The 27871-nt window shown below is 45.3% G+C and overlaps 1 protein-coding gene across 2 annotated transcripts; it reads left to right on the top strand.

Annotated features, from left to right (window-relative positions):
• Nucleotides 1-5227: 5227 nt before the first annotated feature.
• Nucleotides 5228-27871, top strand: CD34 (CD34 molecule). Of its 2 annotated transcripts, none has more exons than XM_022593508.3 (8): nucleotides 5228-5390; nucleotides 14995-15177; nucleotides 15816-16069; nucleotides 17103-17183; nucleotides 24793-24943; nucleotides 25177-25229; nucleotides 25551-25715; nucleotides 26413-27871. In XM_022593508.3, exons 1-8 carry the CDS (start codon nucleotides 5309-5311, stop codon nucleotides 26596-26598), a joined length of 1155 nt encoding a protein of 384 aa, XP_022449216.1. In that variant the 5' UTR covers nucleotides 5228-5308; the 3' UTR covers nucleotides 26599-27871. The 2 variants fall into 2 exon arrangements, with proteins under 2 accessions (XP_022449216.1, XP_022449218.1); XM_022593510.3 differs by lacking the exon at nucleotides 26413-27871 and adding an exon at nucleotides 26266-26406 and having other exon boundaries at nucleotides 5229-5390.

Genomic DNA, 27871 nt, shown 5'->3' with positions numbered 1-27871 from the left:
TGGGACTATAAAAAAAGAAAATATTCTCCAGCTCACTTTATAAGGACTTCATAACCCCAATACCAAAATCAGACAATGACACAATGATGAAGAAAGAAATACAGACCCATTTCATTTATGAATATAGAAACAAAAGCCATAAATAGAAGACTGCATTAGCAACTTAAATTCTACAGTGTATAAAAATGATAATAAGCCACGACAAAGTTGGGTTTAATGCAAAGTTGGTTTAATGTTAGAAAGCCTATAAAGGTAATTCACTAAACTCCCATATTAAAAGAGGAAAAGCTATACTTCTCTTCAATTAGATGTAGATATTTTTAAAACATCATACATTCATTATTTTAAAAAGACCTCTTTTAATAAATTAGGAATAGAAGGGAATTTCTTTAGCATGATGTAAATAGCACATATAAAAAAATTAAGCAAATGTAGTCCTCAGTGGGGAAACATTATAACATTACCCTTTAAAATCTGAAATGAGGTAAGAATGTATAAGATCACCCATCTTTCATTCTTGTAGCAGATGTTCTTGCTAGTACATTAACTTAAGAAAAAGGAATTCAAAGGGAGAAGAAAAAATAAAATTATCACTATTTGTAGTTGATATGATCATTTACATAGAAAACCCCAAAGAATCTACAAATACTTAGAAATAATAGAATTTAACAAGGTAGCTCAATAGAGGATTAATATAAAACAATGAACTGTCATTTCACACACCAGCAACAAAAATAATTAAATAGAAGATACTATTTACAACAGTATTAGAGGACGTCAATTACCTAGGAATAAATCTAACAAAAGATGAATTTAAACCACTACAGGGAAGATCATAAACTTTAAAGAAGAACCAAACAATGGAGAGCTATGCCAACTTCACTGAATGAAAGATTCCATTCTCTCCAAATTAATCTACAGGGAAATTTTTATCAAAATCCAAAAGGTTATTCTGGGGAGGAATCTGATAAGCAAATTCTAATCTATATGGAAGAGTAAAGAGCCGAGAATAGCCAGGCCACTTTTCTGAGAAAAATTTGAGTTTTCACTTGACCTAACCATATCAGGACTTATTTGAAGCTGCAGTAAATGAGGCAATGCTAAAGGCCCTGGGATACATATGGTGACCAATGAATAGGGAGCCCAGAAACAGGCACACATATAGGAAGTGTTGACACATAACAGAAATGGCATTCCAGATGAGTAAGGAAAGGATAGACTATGCATTAAATAGAGCTGGGCAAGTGTTTCTCTGTATAAAAAAATACATGAAACTGGATTAGTGACAGTTATTCACCCCGCATCTCTCAGTACCAACCCCACGCTTCTATACTCTTCTCTAGAATGCAGGTTATAATGTGTGTTTGCTCTATTATGTGAGAATATTCAGTTCTGCTACAGAGGACAAGGAAAGCAGACAGGATGGGTGAATTTCATCAGTACTATTTATAGGTGATAAGTAAGCAAGTGGTTTGTGAGACATAGGCAGAAGTCACATGTGCTAAAAGTAGGAGCAAATTTGTAATCTGTGAGACATGCAAAAATAGAATAAATTGAATATATTATAAAAAGAAGGGACCGAACAAAAGTGTTACTTACAGGTAGAAAGGAATAGAAAAATCAAGTCATGAGTCACCAAGTGTAGAGCGCATGCCTCCTCGGGCTGACAGCCAGGTCATCCCTAAGTTGTCTACCTATTGGTAGACATTATTCTGGCCCCCGTATGCTCTGCCCCATAAACGCTGACAAAAGGGATGGCTGCCCAGAAGAACACTTACGAGCTGTGTGCATAAACCTGCCACCCGACCAACTTGCCCTTGCATCTCCCAATAGAGCAAGTATATGTTGGTTCCAAGCATCTTCCACCTACTGATCCTTTAACCTCAATGCTGGTCCTCAAAACTGCACTACTGGAGCAAAACACAAGATTCAGAGAATGTGTGGTCCTTTCACCCTGCTTGTACCCATCGCAAGTGCGTTAACTTACCCCAACTCTTTCCTCTTGGTTCTAGCTGTATGTTTTAAATAGATTCAGTAACCTTCATGATTTGATTACCATAATTTGGTCTGAGACTTCTTGGTCTGTGGCCTCTGTAGCCTGCCTAGAGCACACTGGAGGTTTCCACTGCATGGAGCCAATTTCCCACAAGACCCTAGGGCTGGGAATCTATATGCCACATTTCCCAGGTTCCCTTGTCAGCTGGTTTCTGGTTATGTTCTGCCAAGAGGAAGCACTGGAGAGAGACTGGCAGATGGGAAGAGGACAGAAAGGGCTTACTTTTGACCTCAGGTTCTCATCACCTCCTTCTAATATCTGTACACCTCCACCACCAAGCATCCCTCCTTGCCAAACTGGGCTCCAAACCCTGAAAGCTTTCAAAGACCCAAGACAAGTTAGCAATGTGGGAAAAAAGTCTTGTTTCCAAAATATGAAAATGGAAAATCAAAATGAACAAATGTCTTATTAAATGCCTCTAAAAGGTAAACTTGTAAACTGCAATTCAACTCTTTAGCACTTATATCAGTATATAAATGTAATAAAGCTTGATGAATGAAGAATATATCATAAAACTCAAAAAAATTTTAAATAATTTCCCTTATTTTTTTACATCAAAGTAGTTATATTTAACATGGGATGAGGGTCTATTTTAAATGGATTGATACGACATGTGTGTGTTTTGGGGCTGGGGTGGGGGATGTTCAATGGTAAGGGTGGCCATGACCTAGAAGTCTATCAGGGCCTAACAGAGCCTCTCACTCTATAGATTTCTGCTGCATCTGACACAGAGTGTGGTGTAGGTTTATTTTTTTTTTCCTAAAGATTTTTTTTTGATGTGGACCATCCTTTTTAAAGTCTTTATTGAATTTGTTACCATATTGCTCCTTTTTTATGTTTTGGCTACGAGGTATGTGGGATCTTAGCTCCCCAACCAGGGATCGAACACGCACCCCCTGTGTTGGAAGGCGAAGTCTTAACCACTGGACCGCCAGGGAAGTCCCTGCGTGGTGTAGTTAACATTCTCTTTCAGCAACAGCTCATGTGACAAAGTAGGGGAGCAGAAACATTGAGGAGTAGCCAAAAAAGGCTACAGCTTTGAAGACCCTTGCTAGCTCAGCTCTATGCGGCCTGTGAGGAAACGTAAGGCTGGGGCCCCAGGGCAGACATGTGTCCAATGGCCAGAACCTGAGTTTGTGGGTGGCCAGGGCAAGGTTATGTGTGCTTGGAGTCATGAGTCTTAGTGGCCCTGGAAAATAGAAAGAGTGGTCAGTTATCACCTAGTGTCATGGTTCTGGTGTCATCTATAGTCTTGTAGGCCAGAGAAGAACAGCTCTGGTTCCCCAGAGGAAGTGATTTGTCAGCCTCCAGTGCCTCCTACTCCTATTTCCCTCCCTGAAGTCTGCCATCCACTTTGTACCTAACCTGTCTTTGTTCTATACCAGGGCTTCTTAAACTTTAGCGTGTATAGAAGAGAGTGCCTATTAAAAGCGCAGATCCCCAGACCTTACCCTTGATTCTGTGTAGACCATGCTTTGAGAAGCTCTGTTCCATAGGATCGTTGTCTCCTCTGCCCCCAAAGCTAGTTAAGAAATTCAGGTGCTAGGGACAAGTTCATGCTCCAGCTAGGGCAGACAAAGGGCATTTGAAGTAACCAGACGAATTTACTAAGAATGAAGGAAGAGTCGAGAGGGCCAAATTGGTTTTCATATGGGGTTTTCAACCCCACATTTTGTTCACAACATCTCATTGGGGGTAAAGCAGATCCAGCTCCTGGAGCTGAGAGAGCTGGGGGTCGGCAGAGGGCAACTCTTTTTCTCTGTTAATTGGGAGTTCTAAGGACAAAAGCCTGATTTTAAAAATGTATCTTGTAACCCTTTCTGTCCCCATCTGCAGTCCCTTGAGATCACAGTGTGGTCAGATCTGAATCACCATTTGCACTTTGAAACAGATACATACCATACCACCATGTTCTACCAAATCTGCATCAGAAGCCTTTGGTTTCATTATGTGATGAAAGGCTTTGTTTCCTCTGCAAAGGAAAGTTAGGCAACATGATCAGAATGGGAGTTTCGGATTGCTTTTAGACCTGGACACCCTTCTACTTTCATAATGCTAGGGGGTCTACAGAGAAGTAAATCAGAAAAGAGCAGTGCTGGGCCTTCCTCTCCCTTTCGGCTCTGTGGAACAGACATCATGGAAGAGACTGGACTGGGTATTTGTAATCATGTGATCCCACTCAGGATCTCAGGGCATAGTCTCCAAGACTGTGCCTTCTCTTACCCCCCACCACCACCTGGTGCCGTCATCTGCTCCTCCTGGCTCCTCTGTCTTCCAGTATCCATCTCCCCAATCCAGTCCTTGACTAGGCTGACTGCCCAGTTCAAAGTTTCTGTAATTCAGTTTGCCAACAACCAGAACAACTCACCAGGAGTACACAGCTCCAGGATCAATTAGGTAGAAGAGGGTGGAGTCAGGGGAAGTCTTTTTTTCTGATAAGAGAGCAGGAGGAAGCCCCTAGAGTCTCAGCCCCAGGACTGGAGAGAAGGCACCCCAGGTGCTAGGGGAGTCCTTTGTCTTTATGATGATGGTGACAGGATCAAACTATGTGCGAAAATAGGGACGGTAACAGGAAATAACCCTCCAAATTAAAACAAATAGATCTTGTAAGAAAAATAATGAAAAGAAAGTGAATAATTACTGTCATTTATATGTCCTGCTCAGGCTTTCTGCATCATTAACACACAGCATAGTCTCTGGTAGAGTATCACTAAATGCCTCAGATTTGACATGTGCTAAATTTTACCTGATTAGCAAAATGCTCACACTTGTAAACTCGGGTCCTTACTGGTAGATTCCATCTAAAATATTGTTCTCAGCTTAAAACTTAAAAGAAAAGCAAAAAGGAAAGGAAATGGAAAAAAAAATCAGAGGAAATTTGCCCCCTGCCCTGGACACCGGCAAGGCTGACACAAAGGGGTTAAAGTTAAGTCAAGTCCAGCTTTAAGAAGATGGGGCCTCTATATAAAGTTGAACAAGACGTCTGGGGCCCTCACAAAACCTTTTTTGGCCTCGACAGCGGCAACCCCAGCCTGCCTCCTAACGTCCTCCGCCTTTGGGACCAAGCGGGAAGCTCACGTTAGTGGCAGCCAAGGAGAGGGGTTGGCCGTGCCAGGACTAAAGAGGGAGGGGAGGGGAAAAAGCAAGTTTCGCCCACCCCACGCTCGGGCGGAGGGGCGGGAGCTGCGCGTCCGGGCCTGGCCAAGCAGCGTCTCGATCTCTGTGCATCTCTTCGGGAGCGGCGCGGGAAGGATGCTCGTCCGCAGGGGCGCGCGCGCGGGGCGCGGGATGCCGCCGCGGGGCTGGACCGCGCTCTGCTTGCTGAGTTTGCTGCGTGAGTATGGGCCGCGCGCCCGGCCCGGCCAACTTGGTGGCGGGGAGGGTCGACGCTCTCCCGGAGGCAGAGCGCGCACAGCCGAGTTAGGCGGAGCGAAGGGACCCCTGCCCCACCCCACGCCCCCACGCCCACGGCTGCTCCTGGCTTGGTGGGATCGGGGCCGCTTGAACCGAGCCCAATGGGGACTGGTGCCTCCGCTGGGAATGGGTGGGGGTGGGACGCGCCGGGAAGGCGACCACACTGTGAGCGTGAACTAGCCCAGGTGTAAATCGGAGGTCGCGCCGGCGGCTTCCCAGAGTCAATGAGGCTCTCTCGAGTTGTCTCTAAAGTAAAGCTCTTTGAAGATGCCAGTGTCCTTTCGAGTTGCCAAAGGTGCAGAGTGCAGAGTTGGAGCCAGAACCAGGAGAGAGGGGAGGAGAGAAGCAGGAAAGTTTCGTGACTGACGGTTGATTCAGAAAGCTGCGGCCTGAGCCGGTTCCTGGGAAGAGAGCTGTTCCTGGCAAGAGAGCGTTGGTGCCCACCGACCACTAGGACAGGGGGAGCCAGAATTGGACATTCAAGGAACCTGAGCGAAGCCAACCTGGGATGAGGCCCCAGGTCCGAGGTCCAGAGGCCCAGGAGGCAGGCTGAGTTAGGTGACATGGGGAGTTTGGAATGAAGAACAGTCCGTGAAAATATTCTTGCATTTAAGATCGCAAAGCTAAGTTACACTCCGTCTTCTGACACCCTCTTCTCCATGCCACTGGAGAGAAGGCACAGGGTAGATGGAGTTTGTTCTGTGCCCTGCTTTCCTCTCCCCACTGCAACCCCTCACCCTGGCACAAACTCAAACTTGTTACATTTTGGAGTTTTCTTCCCCTGCCCTTCTTCTCCAAGTTCTAAAACTAGTGGACAGATCAGCAAACTGGTGGACACTCCTTGGCTTTTCCACATCCGCCCTGACTTCTTAAGCTCTTGCACTCACTTTGGTTAAAAAGAAAAATTAGTAGGCGCTCAATAAATATTTATTCATAATTGCTTTCATTTGGGGATAACATTCTCCATCTCATCTCACTGCACTTAGAAGGATTTAAACATTGTAAGTTATTCTCCCTTTGGCTCCAGATTCTGCTTCCAGGCCTCTAGGACTCCCAATTCCGTACTCTTATTGCATCCTAAAGGCCACCCACCATGGCCCCCCAGAGTGACCTGGGCCAGCCAGCTAGGCCTCTTTGCTCTCAGTCTCCTCTGCTGTCCCCCTTTGGGTCCACCCAGTTGGAGAGAGACTCCAGGCTGGAGAAAGCTCTTAAGTTAGGCTCTGGGTTGACCTGTTTGACAGCCCCAGACATGCCCTTCGGGGCAGGGAAAAAGCTGTCAGTAAGATGTCCGTTGAAGCCCTAGAATGGGGAACTGCCCTGAGGGCTGGCTCCACCTCACAATGGGGTGAGTTGACCAGCAGCTCAGATTCCTATCCGATGCTCCACTCTCCTTTGGCTTCACAGCTCATGATGACCTGGTCCTGGGCCCAGTGAGGCCCACCCTTTTCTTATTTCCTCAGCTGGCCAGTCTCAGTCTCGCCTTGGCCTGCAGCAGTGGGGACAGGGAGGGCGATTTTAACCTCTGCAAAACCTTGGGCAGATATGCTGAGAATTTCAGTGTCTCCGCTTTGGGGATGAGCGGTGGGGCCTGGGTCCCTATGCTCAATCTTGCCAGACTGCTAAGGCCAGTGTGTAGCTTTATGCATTCCCCAAGAGCTTTCTAGCGTTTGTTTTTATATAATACTAGGAGTCATTTTCTATTATACTGTGGGGTGACTGGAATGAGTGAGTGACTGTACCTTGAAATGCTAACAAAGGAGCATTGCAGAAATTCTGTGCTATTGTTACTGTGAACTTTAGGGCAGAAGAGGGTTCTGTGGTTTTCTCCTCACTGACCTTTGTTCTGGGAAGGTCTTTTTTCTGTCGCTGTGAGAACTTGGCCTGGGCTTGGGTACAGCAGCCAACCAAAAGTGGACTTTCTCTGTTGGAGATGGGGTGGCTCTGGGTGGTGACCAGAGTCAGGGTGGGCGCTGAGAGGCCACAAGGTAGCACTGCCACACCACCAGCTGGAAAGAGAAATCTTTCAGGTAATCAGGGAACCCCATTTGTCAGCCCCAGGGTATCTGTTTCCTCCAAGCCCTCCAAGGTTGTCCCTCCTTTTTCCCTAACAAGTACCACCCCTTCACATTCCTCTCCTTCCTTTGGGTCCTTCGTGTCTGCTGACCCCACACCCATATCCTGTCTGGGGCTACGTGTAAGAGGGGAAAAAAGAAAAGGGAAAAGAATTTTATCAGATATTTTCCAGAGGGGAGAGGACTCCACCCTTTGACTCTCTGCCACATGGCGACCAAGAAGGAGCAGCCTTGGGACCTCTGACTAATTCCGTGGTCCCCAGTTCTCCCCCTTGTAGGGCCAGCCCAGCTGGCATAGCCTTTGCAAATGCAAATCTTCGGCAACATTCCTGTTTGACTGATAAAACGAGCCTGGGCATCTTTTTCTTATGCCTTTGGCTCCACCTCCTGGGCCTGTTCATTCACTAGTTCTCATCTCCTTCCTTCTCTGAGTCTTTGTCTCCAAAAGCTCAGGGCAAGAAGTGCCAAACTGCAACAGATAAACTCAGGCTCAGAGTCTTACAAAAACAAATCAAAAGGAGCCACAAATTCCACTTCTTACCATCTCACTGCCTGATTTCCTTTAGATCCTGGACAGGAGGGCCTGGACTTACTTTCAGAGCTGGACGGTTACCCAGTTCCAGCCTCAGGATGCCTGGGCCTCCTTCTCCCACTGACTTTGCTGGATGTCACTAAATGGCCCCGAGTGTGGGGAACTGAAAATGTGAAGGTGTGGAAAAAGAATAAAACACACCCTCCAAAAGAAAATGCCTGGAGTCGCCAGGGCAGAATTTCCATATTTTTCTGGGCTTTAACTTCCCTAATGAGAACATTCTCTTCCTTCCTCAGCTAAGAAATAAAAACACAGTATCTACGATTTTTAGTCCCAAAGGCCCTAGACTTTGCTAAGGAGAAAGACGCATGCATCTTGAGAGAATGTGATACAAATAAATAGGGATGTATACCAGGGTATACTTCCTAGGACCTACACTCTGGAGACCACTGAAATGAATCACTTCCCTTTGGAATACAAAGGAAAAACCTCTGGCTTGATTGGGAAGTTTGCTCCTGGTTTAAGAGGAAAAATAACCCAAAGAACCCACCACTGACACCTTCTTAGCAGAGCAGCATCTCTAGGTAGCCAGCTCCATTATTTAAGAAAATGCCTTAATGAGTCTTTGGGTGAAAAAACCTAGACTCCTGCACAAACCTTTGATGTGCAGTGGCAGACAGGAGGCTGAATTGCTGAGCATGATAAAATAAAGTAGAACTTTGTATTTGATGGGCCCTAGAGACAAAAGGCTAAAGGACTCCAGAGGCCAGGAGAACATAGAGAGAGGAGGGGAGGTGCTGGGAGCAGTAGGGAACAGTAGTGAGTGGAAGGTGGAAAAGACCTGGCTGGGAAAATTCCTTATGGTGTGGCCTGGCTGTTTAGCATAGGAATGTCTAGCCTAGGATTTCAAGATTATGCCTTTGTCTCTTCTGGGCTGTGCTGTAATCTCCCTCCATGATCTCAAACCTTCAGTAAACATGCACTGGCCTTGTAACACTGTTAGTGGTGCTCTGGGGTGGGGTGGGGGGAATAAAGGAATGGGTGTTTGGCAAGCCCATGGTGCAGTAGTGTAGAACGAGAACTCCTGCAGCCTGAGGACAGAGAGGCACAGAGCTGTGAGACGGGTCGGTGGCAATTAGAAAAATGGAGAAAGAGGTAGCCCCCAGGGAAAGCTCAAGATATTGGGGTCCCACAGGAAGTGGATGTCGGCCAAGACATGCTATTTGAATATTAAAGGGGAGTCTCAGTACCCTGGGCACACTCAGGCCACAGACACTTTTTTATGCTCACACCTCAGCTTAGCCTCTGCAGTGTAGGAAGGCATCAGCCCAGCTCTTTGATCTAGTCCAACATGACCCAAACCCACCGAGACCCATAGCAGGGATGCTTCCTGAATGCTCCCAGGAAAGATGGGTGGCTCACTATCTCCCAGAGTAGTTCATTCTATTAAAAAAAAAAAAAATCCCATGATTATTAGCTTTTTTTGTACTGCAGTGAATTAGCCTTTATATAGCTTCTGATCATTAACTGCAATTCTATTCCTTAAACTCTCACAGAATTAATCTGATCTTTCTTCAGGACAATCCTTAACAACCTTTCCGGTCTGCTCCACTAGATTATAAACTCCTTGAGGGCAGGAATTTATTTAAATTCTAGTGACACTAACACCTAGCAGTAGAAAGGTATCTTCTCTTAGCTTGTGCTCCTCACAATGCTGAGTTTGGTGGCGCTTCGGGAAGATAAGAATGAATGAATGAGTGAAATGAATCTTGAAGAAAGGTATTTATTCTCTCTCCCCAAATTCTTCCTTTCTATATCAAAAATCAGCAAATTTTTTCTGTAAAGGGCCAGATAGTAAATATTTTAGGCTCTGGAGTCCATATGTGGCCTCTGATGCATACTCTGTTTTGTTTTATTTTACAACACTTTAAACATGTAGAAGCCATTCTTAGCTCACTGGCCAAACAGCACACAGCCCATGGGTTGGATTTGGTCCACCAGCTATACTTGCCAACCCTTGATCCAGATGAAATAGCACTAAACCCTCAACCATATGACTTGGTTTCTAGAACTTTCCTAATTCTGGTTATCATCTCATGGGCACTCCCTTAATTAAATAAATTCCCTCTTAACATATAGCATTGAATGACACGGTACTACATAGAGGTGGTCAGTGTGAACACTCCTGGTGCAGTTGCCATTCAACCCAAGTGCTTACTGTGAACTCAGAGGATTGTGTTCAGTGCCCTGAGTAATACAGACAAGTACGAGAGATGGTTCCAACACTCAGGAAACCTATGATGTAACTAAGGTGACAAGACCTATACCCAGGAAACAGCATATATGATCTTGTGCCAGATAAGTCATGGAGATATGTGTCTTAAGGTCTCTGAGAAGCAGGAAAAAAGGGACCTGTCCTAAAGATAACCACTGTTTCTTGAGCATTTACCAGACAGGCAACTGCTTTACACCCCCATCTCCTTTATTCCTGCGAACAACAAGGAGGTAGGCACTATTTTTATCTCCATTTTACAGGTGAGGTATAGAGAGGTGAAGAAGCTTCCCGAGGCCATGCAGCTAGAACTCGGTAGAGGAGCCTTTCAACACGGTCCAATTACAGAGCCCAAGCTCTTTGTTTTGAGGCTCTCCTGTCTTCTCATCAACCATCAACGCAGGCTGTGGGCTCCCAGCAGAGGCCAGCTTGTTCCTTCTTCCTAGTACTGCATCTAAGATACCCAGGATCTCCTCCAAGAAATTCCTCTTGGGCCAGGTGCTAGAATTTGAAAGGATGGGCAGAACGGTACTGACTGACTAAGAGATAAGAAAACAGCACCAGCACAAACTAAAACTCAGAGGGTCTGTGAAAAACAAGACCAAATATAGGGGGAAAAAACCTCCTCCGAAAGTACAGGAATTTAGTAATTTAGGTAGCAGAACTTTCTGGATCTCTGAGGATTTGTAAACCCCCTTTAAAGACTAAAAGAATCTTTAACTTACTAATTGTAGGTAGAAATCTTTTAAAAAGATATTACATATGTTTCTGCTTTCTTAGTGTATCAGGAAAAAAAGGGCTTTAACCTTCAGACTCAGTTGTATCATGAAAATAATTAGGTTATGGTGCAACTCAGTGGCATCATTAATGCCTACGAAGGTGTATATTTTCATTTACTCCTACCATAAATGGTTCCAGACTAGCGTGGTTTTTGATACTCATGTCTGTTTTTCATTTACTGCTGCTTATTCATTTTCAACTGTTGCTTCTCCTTATTGTTTGCTTCTATTGTTTGCTTCTCTTTCTAATTTTTAGCTTTAGCTAGGATATCAGATAAACAAGTTTGTTAGAATTGTGTGTAAAACAAGAATAATTGCCTCTGAAATAAGTACCTGTAAGTTAAATGCATGACTTTTACAACATGAATTTTGTGACATCTATTTGGCTTCTTGGAATCCTCATTTTGCTAACTTCCTGATACCTTGTCTCCTTTTGTCCCAAGTTCATGGGTTGAGATCAAGTAGGGTAGGTAGGGGCAAACAGGATACTTAGGGAGACACAGTTGATAAAGATGGAGTGAGAAGTAAACAACAGAAGATAGCCTTTCATTCAAATTTAAATTGTAGTATAATGCTCTGTTGGGTTGGGGGTAAGGGCTGTTCTTCCAGTCTAGAGTGGAATGGGGTGGAGGTTTCATCGCTTGTCTCTTGGACCTGGCTGGTAGGCTGCTATGACTTCCATACAGAGTTGGGGATAAGAAGCTCAGATAAAGAAAGATCAGTATTGGATGGTTTAATGCCATGGGTGTGGGGGGCAATATAGGATAAGAACAAATCTGTGGTCAGTCTTGATTCTTATAAATGTCATTCCTCCAAGACCCATCTCTTCATGGGAGCACGAGAAAGGGCGCCCTAGAGACTGTGAAAACAAGAGACTCCAGTCTCTACGGACAGCCTCTGTGCTGCAGTGTAGGTCAGGATTGGCCCCCAGGGTTCTGCCAAGGTGTCCCCTTGCCCTACACCAGCTCATATGTACCCCATTGCTCAGCCTTGCCTTTCTGCCTTCCCTTTTTGTCCTGTTTCTCTAGGGTCTCAGAGGCTTCCCCACTCACCCTGGGCTCAGGGACATAAATCTGAGATTGGGGTTCCCTTTCCATTTGCAGGCAGATCCTGCAACCTGTTCGTCAGTTCTTGGCTGAGGGATGGGTGGGAGGGGGCAGCCGCAGCCAGGAGCCTGACCCTAGTGGCTCAGTAGCTGGCCTGGGTCCAGGATTTCTTCACTCATCTGGAACAGGCACGTCTGTCCTCAGAGCTAGCAGCAGGTCTCTCTTCACATCTGGAAAAGTTCAAAACTGTTTGTCTGGGTCAAGGAGGCCCTGGGGGAGGGGGTTCAAAAGCATGACATCACCTCAGCCAGGCCCAGCTTTCTCTGGGGAGAGAAGAGGGCTGGGCCAGGTTGGACCAGATGGGATTCCCAAGAATTGATGTATTGGTGGGAAGAAGAAAAAAGGGTGGGCAGGAAGAGTGATGTCAAGGGGGAGTTCCGGTGGTGCCTTGGAATATGGTACCTTGAGAGGATGGTCCTTCAATTCAGTGTCCAAATGTTCCCACCACCTGCCCCCTGAACTGAACTCATACCTTAGGGTCAGATTGCTGAGAGGGACTTATTTAAGGACAAAAGAAGACTGGATCTGCTTCCCCACCTATTTTATTTTGATAAATCCACTCCCCCCTCCCTGCTACTGCCCCCTATTCCAGCCAGAGAGGAGCCCATACTTTTCTCTCTAAAATATGGAAGATGCATCCTGATCTTTGGCAGTTTGGACCCCCTGACCCTCTTGCTACTTCTACTAAGAGTCAGCTAAACCTCAGTGGCCCCATTGCTCCTTGCCCTGCATGAATGATGGCCTTCCTTCTTGGCCAAAACTCTTATCTCTAAAACGGAGATAGTAATATCACTTGGTCCTCCTGCACACTTGCCCTGTAATTTTGAGATATGAGTTTTGTACTCACCGTGAGTATCAACCTACCTGCAGCAGGCTGGGAAGAGAGGCAGATGAGGGAGAGTGAGACTTGCCACCACCTTTAGGGGAGACTTTTGGCCTCAGTGAACTTTTGGTTCATTGCCTTGAAACTAATGCCTAACTTCCACCTTGATGCTGAGGAAAAGAAGAGGTGTCATTTTGCACTGCTATTTACCCGGAAACTTCTGTAAAATACAGGCCTAGGTTTCAATCAGTAAAGTTAGAGACAAGCTTTAGGGTGGCCTGGGACCCTCAGGTGCCTTTCCTTGAGGATGCTACTGCCGGGTATGAGCTCTGAATACCAAGTCTACCCCTAATATTTACAGGGCTCAAGCTAGGAATACAATGGAGGCCCACACATTATAGGTTTTAAATACTTCAAAGTTATAAATCAGGCCAACCATATGGTAAATAAAATACCGTCTATCCTCTTACCTTGAAAAACTTACCTTCATGGCCACCTGGAAGGCCAGATTTGAATTTAGGACTCTCAGAGCCTTGGAGTTCAATGCCACAATGTGGCTTAGCAGGAAGAGGTGGTCCTCGGCCCTTGCCTACCCTCTTCTCTTCTTCTTACTCATGGCTCTGGTCCATACTGTAAGGGATCTTGCATGCAGGCAAGGGACACCCCACCTACAAGGTGGGGTTAGATCTTAAGCTCTAACCCTTCTCCCTGCAAACAGACACCCATTGGCCACCCTTGGGCCTTGGAGGCACACACCCTGGTGCTGCAGTTCACCCTTGGAAGGAGGGACTGGGAGAACAGGCCCATGCAGGTCCTCAAGTGAGCCCATTTGGGCAAGAAGTTCTAGGACTTCTGGTCCCAACACATGATCTAGAAGAGAGGGTACACCTCTGTTGGCCCCATGGACTCCTCGTAGCTTGGGGACGGGGAGGGCAGGAAGAGGAACAGAGTGTAGGCTCTAAAGTGCAAGGTCCAGACAGGTAGCTTCTCCTTTCTGGGTCTAAGGATGGCACTGCTGGGTACCACAAGAAACATGGAAGGGTAAGAACCTGCAGGAAAATTTTCAGAGAATAACTAGTTCCAGGAACATTATACTATAGCAATTTAACATTTGTTATCTCATTGATTTTCCCAATAATCCCTCACTTTAAAAATTAGTAAACTGAGACACAAACACATTAAATTACAGAGTTATTGACAGAGCCAGGACTAAGCTCTCTGTTCCCAGGACATTTGTTGAGAAACCAAGCCTTATGCTCTCTAGTCCATCAGCTAGATTCCTAGGTCGGAGCTTCCCGAAAGAAATCTTGCGGTTGCTAGCTGCAGTTCCTCAATAAAAGGAAAGAATGAAAGGATTTGGGGAATGGGGGAATCTAGGGAGGTTAGAAGATTTTTAAAGGATTACATAGAGATGGTGTCGATCTAGTGATTATTCCAAGAGTTAATACATTGGCTGAAGAGAAGGATACATTAAAAAGGAAATAGAGGCACATCTTTTCCCACATTTTAGATCTTGGCAATACTTATTCAGGTGTAATTTGAAATTTTAATATTTTACTTAGCATGTTATGAGCATTGCCTCATATTCTCATGCTGCTATAGTTTTTGCATTTTTCTATTTGCAATGATTATGGTATGTTAAGTGCATATAACATCTATCCTATTGTAATTCATTTAGTTGCTTGCAACTTTTCCCTCCTATAAATAATACTATACTAGATGTTTGGTGCATGCAAACTTTTCCTTCTCTCTTTCCTTAGGAAAAATCTAGTGAGAAATTAGTCACATGTCCAGGAGGATGTCCTTGTTCTGCTCTGTTGCCAGGGGTGGCAGGGGATGTTCTAGATGGATTCTACCTAAAGTCAAGAAATTGAATCAGGTGATGCCATGAGGCTCCAGGATGATACGAGTTCTGATATTTCTTCTTTGTTTCTCTATAGCCTCTGGGTTCACAAATACAGAGAGCTTGACTACTACTGCCACAAAGACATCTACCCCAGGAATATCTTCAACTGTCCCTACAACTATACCCAACCAGGAAAGCACAATATCAAGTACTTCTGGAAACATCAGCCTCTACGCTGTCTCTCAGGACAGCAGTGGGAACACAGCAGCCATCTCAGGTAAAGAGTGTTTGTCTCTGGCCCCAGAAGGATGCTGCTGGCACTAGGGTAAAGCATTAGGATATTTGCAAATACCCCCACCCTCTATTTCCCCCCACAGATGGAAACATACAAGCCCCTTTGAATAGTGGCTTGAGTATCCTGCTTAGGGTACCCTGAAGTAAGCGCTAGACAGTTCTTCCTGTAGGGGCAGCTTTCTCAAGTCAACGCCTTGGCAGCTGATCCTGATTTATAATGCTCCTTGCACTCTTTGAGTTCAGCTTAGTGATAAAATAAAGATCTGATGAGGACTCTGTAGAGACCTCTGATCTCTTCTAAGTGAAGCAGACTGTGTACAGGTTCAAATTGGGGGTCTTTGACATCTCTAGGGTAGATCGGTTTCCAGTTCAGTTTCAGAGTCCTGAGGGCATCTCTAATACATTCTATGATTATAGCTATGGTTCCCACAGCTGGCTGGAAATGAGCTGGTAAGCGTTAAGACATGAAGTAACTCTTAACTCCCCAAATTCCCTTTTCTGGGTTGAAGTCCGTGCCTATGTCAATGAACTGAGATGTGTTTGTGTGTGTGTGTGTGTGTGTGTGTGTGTGTGTTTATGCCAATGCGCATATATTCACACTTCTGTTTTGGTCAATTCCAGAGCCTACAGTCAATTTCACATCTACCTCTGGGATCACCCCAGTCCCTGGAACCATGAACTCTTCTGTCCAGTCACAGACCTCTTTAGCCACCACAGTGTCTTCTACCCCCATCAACTTTACAACTTCAGAGATGACCTTGCAGCCCAGCATGTTACCTGGAAATATTTCAGATTCCCCATACAATAGTACCAGCCCTGTGACATCTCCCACAAACCCCTATACATCATTTTCTCCTATCCCAAGTACCATCAAGGTGGGTGAATCAGGCCAAAAATGACAGATTGCCCCCTCATTTCATATGTATGCAAGCTCTCTCTTCCCCTTAACCTCTGCTTATCCCAACCAATGAATTTGGGTCATATAGGAGTTAGCATGAAAAATGTGCAGCATAAATATTGCTAGAAGGGATAGAAAAGGGAGGAGAGGGGTAGAGTTGGGTAGCAAGGCTGATCTGTGCCGTGGGTACTATATTTCTAGGAAGTAGAGAGTAAAGAGGATACTCAGAAATCCATCTAATTCTCTGTGGTTCTTTCCAGTACCTCTTGGTCTAATCTTTGACTAGGGTACCACTCGCCTTTGGGCATATTTGGAAACCATCTTCTACTTAATGGCGCTGCTTTTCCCAAAATGTTTAGGGCAAATACCATTTCCTCTATGCAAGAGGGTTTGGTGGTATGCCAGGAATAGAGAGGCAGTGAGGAACTAGGCAGAACAGGGATGTTGAGCTCAACCTGCCTTTCTCAGCCTTGGGGCCTGTGGCTATCAACAGCTTTCAGCAGGAAGAGTAGAAAATGTGAGGGCATGGAGCCTGGGGGCAGGCATGGGGGACCTGCCTGGTTTCTGTTTTTAAAGGAGCCAGAATAGAAATCTGGAGAGTCCTAAGGGACCAGGAGGAAAATGAGTGTCACCAGGATCTGCCTGGCCACCTCATTATCTGTTTCGCTGCAAGTGTGTAATTCACTGGAGGGAAAACAGCTCAAAGGGGAAAAGATCCTCCCCTCTTCCATTTCTGCGCCATCCAAGCTAATGTTTACCAAGGTCACAAATAGCTACTTGCCTGCAAGCCCAGGCTAGTAACAAGTTTTGATCATCTGATGGGTTAGGAAGTGAGGTAAAAGAAGAATATGACATAAATTCCTAGTCTCCTAACAAAATGTTTAAATTTCCTTTCTTTAAAGCCTCTTTAAAGAGTATCTCACAGAAATCAAACCAGAAAAGAGGTGGGGAAGAAATGAGGGGCAAAGATGCTGGCTTATTTACTTTTTTTTTTTTTTTTTTTAATACAGGGAGAAATAAAATGTTCCAGAGTCAAAGAAGTGAAATTGACCCAAGGTATCTGCCTGGAGCTAAATGAGACCTCCAGCTGTGTAAGTCAAAGCCCCCACCTCCATCCCCAATTCCTTACCCCTCCCTCTCTTCCCAAAATTCCTTCTGAATGTCCTGAAGGCAAGTCTTGGACTGACTGACTTGGGAGAGGGTGGGGGGAGTTTAACATGGACAGGCTACTTTGAATACTGAGCTTTGGATTTAAGGAGTGAGAGGCCCCATCTGGTGGACAAAGAAGGCAAAGACAATTTTATTTAAATTTACTTTTTTCCCTCCTCTTTTGTACATTTTATATATATATATATATATATATATATATATATATATATATATATTCAGATTTAAGTTTGCTTTTATGTTAAAAAATTCTTCATGAAATATAAACTAGTCACCTAAAATATCAATTTATTTATTATTATTTTCATATAACTCTTTAATATACAAAGAATTTTTTTGCTGTAAATGCTGCATTCTCCATATAACCATTTCCTAGCATTATTTATTGCATGATCCTCTCCTTTATTGATTGGAATGCTTCCTTTAGTTTGTATTAAGTTTTTGTATGTCCTAGGGCATGTTCTTCAGAGAGATTTTGTATGTTTAGTTTGTCTTTTTTTTTTGGCCTGTTTTAAATTTTTTAATTATTACACTTTTATATTACGGCACTTTTAATATCCAGACAAGCAGGTCTTTGCTTATTACACTATAAAAATGAAAGGCTTTTTTCATCTACTCTTTTAGAAAAACTTTAGAAACACCTATTCAAGATTCAAAAAAACCACAAAACCATTAAAATTTTAATTGGAACTGCTCTAAAATCCCTCTATTTTTTTCTGGTTTTCTTTGGTATTGTTCAGTATCTTCTTTTTTTAGTTTTTAAAATGTTTTTTCCTTAGGTTTTATGGATTTCTTAAGGTTTATTTATAATATAGATTTTTTCATGATATATTCCAATTGATTTTTCTGGTATATTGGAAAGTCCGTTGAGTTTTTAATATTTATCTTGGGTCTAGTCATTTTCTTTAACTTGTTTATTAATTCCAGGAGCTTTTTAGCTGATTATTTTTCATTTTTAACATAAGCTATTGTGTTATTTCTCATAATATGTTGCTTTTCTCCTTCTTTTTAGTAGTTATGCCTCTTCTTTCAGTTTCATGTCTTATTGCATTGGTAAACTGTACAGCATGGTGTTAATTTTTAATGATGATAGCAGACCTCCTTGCTTTGTTTCAGTAAATCCAATTTCCTGACAGTAACAATTTCCTGGATGAAGGATAAGATGACAGGAAGAGTGGTATTTACTCATAGGAAAAAAAAAAAACCGTTTTCTTACAAGGTGGGAATCCATTTAAGGGAACCATATATATGATGTGTGACATGCATAGATTGGAAAGAGCCTGAGCAAATACTGTAGTCTGTAGAGGGCATTAAGTTACTTATTTTGTCCACTCTGACTGTTGGTATCTTATTCATGATTATCAGTTGGGTCATTGTGACTCACAGTTCTTTTAAAATAATACCTAAGAAAATTATTTAACTTACAATTTTAAAAAACAACACAAATTTTGAAGACATAGGTTCACACAATGGAATAACTAAGTGCAATCTGCAAAATAGTTAAGCATGAATATACAACGTACAAGTAACATTCTGTGTGTTTCTGACACTGATTTTCAACTCTAGTCATTTAAAAAAATTTTTTTGCCCAACACTTTGCTAATTATAGCCAAGAAAAATGACCATCTTCTCTCTCTCTTTTTGTATCATCTTGGTTGAGCACTTATTTTCTTGTGCATCACAGTGGTCTGTGCCAGAATGCTAATTCCTTGTTCGAACGATTTAGAGCTAACTGCAGAGGATTCATTCTAAATGTCTGTCCACTGCTCTTCAAAGTTCACATTTAACGAGGGTCATTGTACAAGACAAGTGCCAGAAACTTACTGCTACTCCAGAAATAACTCCTCTTTCTGTGCTGCAGTCTGTTTCTCTCTGAGGTCTTTACTGTCTACTCTATTCTGTGCCACAGCTAAGGTCTGCACTCTACTCAGTTTGGAGAGGATCTGCAAGTAGGGATGTGAAAAGATAGCAATTCCTCCAATATCCTAAAGAAGGCTCCTGCACTGCCCATGATGAATCAACTCTATGGCAGCACCTGTGTAGTGCTATTGTTTTCCTTTTCCTTCCACCACCGTCGATACCCCTGTCTTCCTAAGGGTTCCTCTTCCCCAGCCCCCAAGCAGCATTGCCTCCCAAGGTAATTTTCTTCAGTCAGCAATCCTTGTTCCAGAATTTTGGGCCACAGCTCCTGATTGTGTCCCAGATTCCTTTTCCTTGAGTCCTACTGCATGCTTGTCTGATAATCAATCTGTTCCAAAGTGGTGTAGTGTCTCCTAATTTTCCTTAGGTTGCATTTGTACCTTTGGTGTCAGAGAGCCTTACCACACCGGTTCTAATCAAGGGAAACTCAGGCCTAATGAGAAGCATGAAAGACATGGGTTCCTCTAACATCACATCCTTGAGTACTTATGTAATGTTCTTATGCTCTTCCATCTAGTATATTCCCATAACAGAAGTATGCATGCATTGTTCTCAGCTATCCAGACACTCATTTTGCACTGGTACCTAGTGAGTATCCTACCTGTTAGCTCTTGCTATGGGGATTATTTAGGCCTGTCTTCTGTACATGCATTCTGTAGACATTTCTATCCCAACTACTCTCCTTTTGCTCCTCATACTTCACCTCTAGGCAGAAATCACCTATTTCAGCCAGAGGGAGGGAAGGCAATCCCACTCTCCTGTCAAGCACCTGTTACCACATCTCAGAATCTTCATTAGCAGAACGCGCCACCCTATGTCTGACTTTCATTCTCTCCACTGCAATATCAGGTTAATTTAGTTTTTGTGGTTGTGGTTTCCCATATAATTTCCAAAACGTGAGATTACTTTATTCTCTTATGCTATAGCTATTGGTCCAGGGGAATCTACCAAGGAATCATTTTAATGGTGGTAAAATACACATCATATAAAAATTTACCATTTTAAGTGTACAGTTCAGTAGTGTTAAGTACATTCACATTGTTGTACAATCAATCTTCAGAACTCTTTTCATCTTCCAGAACTGAAACTCTCCACCCATTAAACAGCTCCCCATTCCCCCCCCTGCTCCCAGCCCCTGGAAACCATGATTCTACTTTCTGTCTCTATGAATTTGACTACTCTAGGTACCTCATGTGAGTAAAATCATATAGTATTTATCTTTTTGTGACTGCCTTATATCACTTAGCCTAATGTCCTCAAGGTTCATCCATGTTGTAGCATGTGTCAGAATTTTCTTTTTTAAGGCTGAGTAATATTCCATTGTATGTTCATACCCCATTTTGTTTATCCATTCATTCACCTATGGACACCTGGGTTGCTTCCACCTTTTGGCTATTGTTAATAATGCTGCTATGAACATGTCTGTTCAAATATCTCTTCAACACTCTTATTTCATTTCTTTTGGGTATATACCCAGAAATGGAATTGCTGAATCATATGGTAGCTCTATTTTTAAAATTTTGAGGAATCGCCATACCGTTTTCCGCAATAGCTACACCATTTTATATTCCCAGCAACAGGGCACAAGAGTTCCAGTTTCTCCACATGCTCACCAATATTTGTTATTTTCTGCTTTTGTGATAGTAGCCATCTTAATGGGCATGATGTGTGTTTGATTGGCATTTCCTAACGATTAATGATGTTGAGCATCCTTTCATGTGCTCACTAACCATTTATATATCTTCTTTGGAGAAATCTCTATTCAAGTCCTTTGCCCTCCAGTTTGTTTTTCAGAACTACCTTTCTTCAGAAACACATATGTTTATATGCAGAAGTTGTATTTTCTCCGCTAGCTCACATCACCCTTGTTCTGTCACATTTACTTCATTGGAGGCAGGTTGCCTCCAGCCTCCAGATAATATCCCCAGCCCTCGCTTTCCTTGCCCTCTGCCCCAACACTGAAGGTCAGTTTCCATGCAGAAAAAATAACTTACAGACTGAGGGCTGATGAAGACAGTGTGTCTTCTGGAAAGAGCCTGAGATCTGGGACCGCCTAACTTTTGGTCAGCTGCCCACTTGTGTGACTTGTAACAGGTCCTTTAATTACTCCAGTCTCTATATGAAAATAGGTGTTTTACCTGCATTGTCAAATTCACACCACAGTCAATACATTTATTGAAAGAGAGGGTGGGAGGGACAGAGAGGCGATTTAGCCTAGAATCTTAACATTGGGAAATATCTTAACGTTCATTTAGAAAAATACCTGTCCCTCTCTCTCCCAACTCCCATGCTTAATATGCTTCTTTAACATGTTAAGAGTCTTTGCAAAGTTTGAGAATGCTACTCTAGAAAGGTTAGGTGGTTTTATTATGATTATTATTTTTACAGAGTAACATGTGCAAGCAGATGTAGTTAGGGGGTCCACCAATCTGATTCTCATGAGCAAAATGGTGAGGCTGTGGCTTCCTCCTGCCTACTCTCCCATGATGTCCGCCCACAGCCTCCCTTGGGGGAGGATGTTTATTTCAAGCATCCGGAGGAGCATTGTGCTTTGTTCAGGATCCACCTGCTCCTCTCCAGGCCCAAACACAATTCACTGATGCTGTTGGCTTGCAGAGTGGGAGGGAGGCTGGGCACTCAATTCCCTTGAATTGAGTCCAAGAAACTAAACAAGGGGTGGAGGGACCCTGTGTAGAAGCCAAACCACTTGGGATGTTAACACGAACAACAATTCACTGAGTTCTTATTTGTTCGGTGTTATGCTCCGTGCAGTCTGGGTTCAAAATTATGTAATGTACACTCGCTCCGCCCACTAAGAAGTCTTGTGGTCTCTAGTCACAGAGAAATGGCAGTAGCAGTGAGGCAGAACGTGATTAAACATCGAAGTGTGGACAGTATAGTCTACGAGGTGTTGCTCTTATTAATAGTAATAGTAACAGCTGCCATTTATCCAGTGCCGATTTGGTTCCAAGCACCTTGCCAGGCACTCTTCATACAGCAGCTCTTCAGTCACCACCCCTACTGAGTCTTCAGCTGAGGAGCCTGACACTCAGACGAGTTGCATAACTTGCAAAGAGTCTAGTTAATAGCAGAACAGGGGCTGATACACAGTCTAAGGGAAGATAGGACTGGCTTCCCTGAGTAGGTGAGTTGGAATTGAGTCTTGAAGGATGGGAATCCAAGGGGGAAAGCCATGTTCTTCATTGCAACTCAGGGTTGTGAAGGTCGCAGGCTCACACACTCCTGGGCTTCCTTGTGGTGCTACCCCCACTCCCAAGGCCCTTCCCTGCCAGCTTCTCCTGCATACATGCTACCCATTCTTCAGGATGTTTCTGATAACCCCAAACCAGATGTATGCTCACCCTCCTTTGAACGTCCATAGCAGTTGTCTTAGGGTTCTTAGGGTTCTTACCATGTAACCAGCTCTGTTACCTCTTAGTCTCTTGGTGCCTCAGTTTCCTCATCTATCAAATGGGCAGAATAACAGTATTCATCTCGTAGGGTTGTGTGAGGCCTAAATGAGTCACCATGCATAAAGCACTTAAAATAGGGCCCGAGACATAGGAAGCATCGTTTATCTTCATGGCCATGCATATACAGTGAGAGCTCTGATCACGTGGAATTCATTGCCACACCTGTACCCCCCGCCCCCCCGCCCCCATACCTGACACACACGCAGAGGGTTTCACACAGTGTCTCATATTCGGGTCGTGATCACTGTCAGAACAGCTGAATCTGGTTGAGGCGTAGCTTCCTGGGACTCAGCAGACTGAGGAGGTGCCGCCTTGTTCGGCTTGTTTAGATTATGCAGGAGCCCTGTCCCTCTGCCTCTCTCAGGAACAAGACACATTTCAACCAGAGACACTTCAGAAGCCCAGAATCATCCAGGCAGGAGTTTCCCTCCTCCTCATCCAGAAGGCGCGGTGCTGGGGAGGGTGAGGTGCTCACGGAGAGGCAAGGCAAGGCTCTCCAAAGGGACACGAGCCCAGAGAGGAAGAAGACTGCTGATCACATCAAATGTGGAGCCCAGACTCCCTACAGCAAATGCTGTTTTGAAGAGCCTCTATCCAAGGACTTCCTTGGACACCTGCGTCGTCTATCCTTTTCCTGAGGGGGAAGCAGCCGTGGCCTGAGAATTCATTTCTCTGTAACCTTGGCTCTTGGGGACCTTCTGAGGCTACCGTTGGATTTTTCTTTCTGTGATCTGGAGGTTAGGTAGCCCTGCTCTCTGGCCTCCCCAAAGCCTTGATTTCCAGCTGGCAGGAGAAAGCTGGATGTGAGGCCAGTGTTCTGTTTTGTTTTGTTTTGTTTGCGGTACGCGGGCCTCTCACTGTTGTGGCCTCTCCCGTTGCGGAGCTCAGGCTCCGGACGCGCAGGCTCAGCGGCCACGGCTCACGGGCGCAGCCGCTCCGCGGCATGTGGGATCTTCCCAGACCGGGGCACGAACCCGTGTCCCCTGCATCGGCAGGCGGACTCTCAACCACTGCGCCACCAGGGAAGCCCCGTGAGGCCAATCTTGACCTTGTCTTGTGCAGGAGCAAAGGAGCCTGGGTTTTCCTGCCTCGGGCCATAGCAGTAGGAAAATACCCAGGCTGCTTTCCAAGCTGGGAGGGCCCTCTGGCCTTGCCCTGAGGAACAGTCTTGTTCCACAAACAGGAAGCTTTCTTCTCCACGGAGGCTCAGTTCTGATGCCCCTCACACGCCCCAGCAGTTTTCCCCTAACAGGAAAGTTGTCAGAGCCATTCAGGCATTTCCTCCCCTGCCATCTGCCATCTGGACAGAGGAGAAAGTCTTGGTTTTGATTCCTTTTCTGTGCAGGGGAGGCCACTCCCTTTGGAGGCTATTGAAATAAATCCTGGAGGTCTGAGCACAGGGTGCTGGAGGGGCACAGTCAGTGATTCCAATTCATCCCTTTTCTGGGACTCAACTGTTGAAGAATAATCAAGAGTTTGTCTTCTGAGTCTGAGTGCCTGAGTCCTATGTCAGCAACCTGGAGCAATCTGTCGCCCTCATGTAAAACTGGGTTCCATGTTTCTAATGGGAAAGGGGAATGGAAGACTAGACAAGAACACCACTTGAGTTTGAGCCATGCTCTTTGTGAGACCCCTTGGAGAGTAAGAGGGAAGGGACCGAGGATCCTGTTGCGTCTATAGTCATAAATTTGTTCTCTATTCCTCACCTCCCTTAGCTTTTCCTTCAATATTTGGGGCTGTTGTAACCTTGAAACAGAGGATTTTCTCTTCATTAGTATTGCATTATTAATGTTTTCTGGTTTTGGTAATTTCCTTTGACTTTAATTTGAATAGTATGTTTCCATGGGCGATCCTTCAGTAAGATGATGTTTCCTAAATTCATCCTCTGGCTTCTTACAGTACCACCTAAGACCACCTTTTGGTCCTGGAAGATTTTGGAGTTTTTATCTTATTATGTTTTTGCACATAAGAAGTTTGTGAGATTTTTTTTCTTTAGTTGGAATTTTAGAAAAAAAGGATTCTTCTTGTTTTGAGGGTAACAGTGTGACTTTAATCAGAATTATTGCCTGAGACTCCGGATGCAGTTCAGAGTATACTAGTAACCTCCTCTCCTTCTCACCGTTTTTCCCTGTCATCCCAGGAGGAGTTTAAGAAGGACAATGGAGAGGAACTGACCCGAGTCCTGTGTGGGAAGCAGCAGGGTGAGGCCAGGGCCGGGGTGTGCTCCTTGCTCTTGGCCCAGTCTGAGGTGAGGCCTCACTGCCTGCTGCTGGTCTTGGCCAACAGAACAGGTAAGGGGCACATCTGTGTTGAAGTCTAGGGAGGAAGAGGGGCTGAGGTTAGAGGATCCTGGGTAGAAATCAGGCCTCTTCACTCAGAGAGCACAGATGCTAGGGAGCAGGGCTATGCTGACTTTGGGAAAGACCCCCCTGAGATGGACCCTCACCATCAGAGCGTCTTCTAGAATAGTACAGGATGAGCTGTTCCAGCTTCTAGATCCAGCAACCTCTGTTTCTAATTCTAGAACTTTCCAGCAAGCTCCAACTTCTGAAAAAGCACCAGTCTGACCTGAAAGAGGTAAGCTCTGTGAGATGAGGGGTCTCAGGGGAATTCACTAGAGCAGGGGAGAAAGTAATTACCTTCTCCAGACCTGCCCTTCCTGCCTCTCCACCCTTCTCCAACAGTCCTTTTCCTTCTATGTTTGAAACAAAACGTTACAGCGCAGCTTAATTCAGAGATTCCAGTCTTAAGTCCTGTTTAGAACATCCCTGAGGTCCATGTCTTCTTGGGTTTATTCACTGTTGAGTCACACACAGGGTCTAGCATGGTCTGGGCTCCTTGTCTAGAACCCATGTTCCACAAATGACAGGCTCTCTTTTTTTGTCTCTTCTCTTCAAGCTGGGCATCCAAGGCTTCACTGAACAAGATGTCGGGAGCCACCAGAGCTATTCCCGAAAGACCTTGATTGCACTGGTCACCTCGGGGATCCTCCTGGCTGTCTTGGGCACCACGGGCTATTTCCTGATGAACCGCCGCAGTTGGAGCCCCACAGGAGAAAGGCTGGTCAGTTCTAGGGTCCAGGGCAAAGAAAATGGGAAACTAGGTCTCCTGGGGAGGTCCATGAATGCCATGGAGGGGGAGGAGAAATACCAGAAAAGGCACTTCTGTGCCCTCACAAGGGAATATGCGTGTATGCACATTACTGTATCCATGGACAAGTCAAAACAATATATAGCAGATTGGGGAGGGGGCACTAACTGGGGCCCTGGTCCCTGTGGTAGCAGATGGTTCGTGTCATCTATTTATTATTTTCCCTGGGATAGTTTAGCTGGATACAAACCAGAACAGGCTGCTAAATCAGCCACTTATTTGCAAGCATGTTAAAAGCCCACGGGCACCAAGTGGCTCACAAGGGGACACATGGAGGGAAAATCTACTCTTGACGTGTTCCGGATGAGAGAGGATAAGGCCAGGGTTTGACTTTTGGCCTCTGGCCCTTTACCTCCTCTGGGGAGGTTATTGCACCCTGGGGACTGCCTAGTTTCTGGCGGGAGCTGGCTCTTGAACTGCCGTGGCACGGTGTGGTGCCTCTCCTCTGTCCTTTCTCCTCTAGGAGCTGGAACCCTGATCGCTCTTCAGGAAGAAAGGAGTCTGCACGTGCAACCTCCATCTTCCCCTCCCACTCCCTTCCTCTTCCTCCCACCCCCCTTCCTGCTGCCCTGCTTACGAGATAATGCTCCTTTATTTATACACCATCTAGGGCGAAGACCCTTATTACACGGAGAACGGTGGAGGCCAGGGCTATAGCTCAGGCCCTGGGGCCTCCCCCGAGGCTCAGGGAAAGGCCAGTGTGAATCAAGGGGCTCAGGAGAACGGCACCGGCCAGGCCACCTCCAGAAACGGCCATTCAGCGAGACAACACGTGGTGGCTGATACCGAACTGTGACAGGGGGCGAGCGGGCGGGGCGAGACTGGGCAAAGTCTGGGGAAGGAGCCCCTCCCTGCACCTGAGCACGTGCTGTCTCCCTGCTGGGGGAGCCTCCCTTATCCTCCACCCTTTCCCACTGCACACCCCGTCGGAGGACGTTCCTGGGACCCTGCCCTGTTCCAGGCCAAGGGGTTCTCGCCACCTTGGGGAGAGACAGGTAGCTCCTGCCCTTTCCACATTCAGCTCCCTGCACCCTGCCTCTGGGCTGCTCTGCGTAAAGGTGTGATAGGGAAAGCGAAGGTGCAGAGAAACTCCTTGGGGGGGTTGAGGGCTTGCAGCTTCCACACAGGGGCCCCTTCCCTCCCCATCCTCTCTGCCTCATTATAGGAACTCCCAGGGGAAAGCACAGGCTTTTCTGGGTTGTAATTTCCTCCCAGGAGACTTTGCCTTTTACTCTTTCTTCCTTATATTTTCTTTCTCTACTTTAGGGAAACCAAAGCAATCCCTTTCACCTGCTCCTTTGTAGTGATATAGCCAGAAAATCGTGTTGTCTTAAACCATCTCCCTCATTCCCCCTCTAAGGCACTGTGGATTCTGTCACCAGCTCCCCTCTTGCTCTCCAAGTTCCCTGAGCTCCACAGGCCCTGCCCGCCCCCCCCCAAGTTTTAGAACAATGTCCTGTGTCTGTGTGTTTGGGGTACATGTACACACATGTTCACAAATGGGCACACACATGGACACAAATGGGTGAGGGCACATAGCTTGGCCCTTATCTCTGCGGGGCCATGCAGAGCTTCTGCTTGGGCTGCTGCTTCTCCCTGTGGCTCAGAGTGCACAGGACCGTGGGACCAGATCTCTGAGCTGTGCCTCTTGACCTGTGTGCTTCTGAGGAAGACTCTTGCACGGAGGCTAGGTTCTGACCTTAACCTCTGTCTCAACGGCTTCCTCCCTCCTCTTCCTGACTCCTGGGTTGAGCTGTGGCCTCAGCCTCCCAGCAGACTCCTTTCTGTCTCTGCCTTCCCAACCCTTAATCCTTTTACTGCTCTGCAACCCATGTGGTCAGGGCCCCAGCACGTCTCCAGAGGACCCTCACCACAAGCCACCTTTTCTGTGAGTGACCCAGGTCCTGTTTTTGTTTCTGTTTTATTCCAGAGGGGTGAAAAGGGATCCTGGTTTCAATGACGGTTGGAAATAGAACTTTCCAGAGATAGGAAGATGGGGTGGATTTTTTTTTTTCCTGAATAAAAAATGGTGTGTGTAAATACTGTAATTAAAGTGATACTGAAACATA

This window comes from Delphinapterus leucas, chromosome 1 (genome assembly GCF_059928025.1).
Source record: "Delphinapterus leucas isolate spDelLeu-1000000601 "Yukka" chromosome 1, BTC_Dleu_Yukka2, whole genome shotgun sequence".
In the NCBI taxonomy this organism is placed as follows: domain Eukaryota; kingdom Metazoa; phylum Chordata; class Mammalia; order Artiodactyla; family Monodontidae; genus Delphinapterus; species Delphinapterus leucas.
The sequence above is the reverse complement of the archived record's forward strand: the minus strand, read 5'-3'. Positions and strand labels throughout refer to the sequence as shown.

Excerpts from the sequence above, each read along its gene's own strand:
- CD34 (XM_022593508.3), top strand. The coding sequence starts at position 5,309 with ATGCTCGTCCGCAGGGGCGCGCGCGCGGGGCGCGGGATGCCGCCGCGG. Across the intron at positions 24,944-25,176 it reads GGTCTTGGCCAACAGAACAG|AACTTTCCAGCAAGCTCCAA; the intron begins GTAAGGGGCACA and ends TTCTAATTCTAG. Across the intron at positions 25,230-25,550 it reads ACCAGTCTGACCTGAAAGAG|CTGGGCATCCAAGGCTTCAC; the intron begins GTAAGCTCTGTG and ends CTTCTCTTCAAG.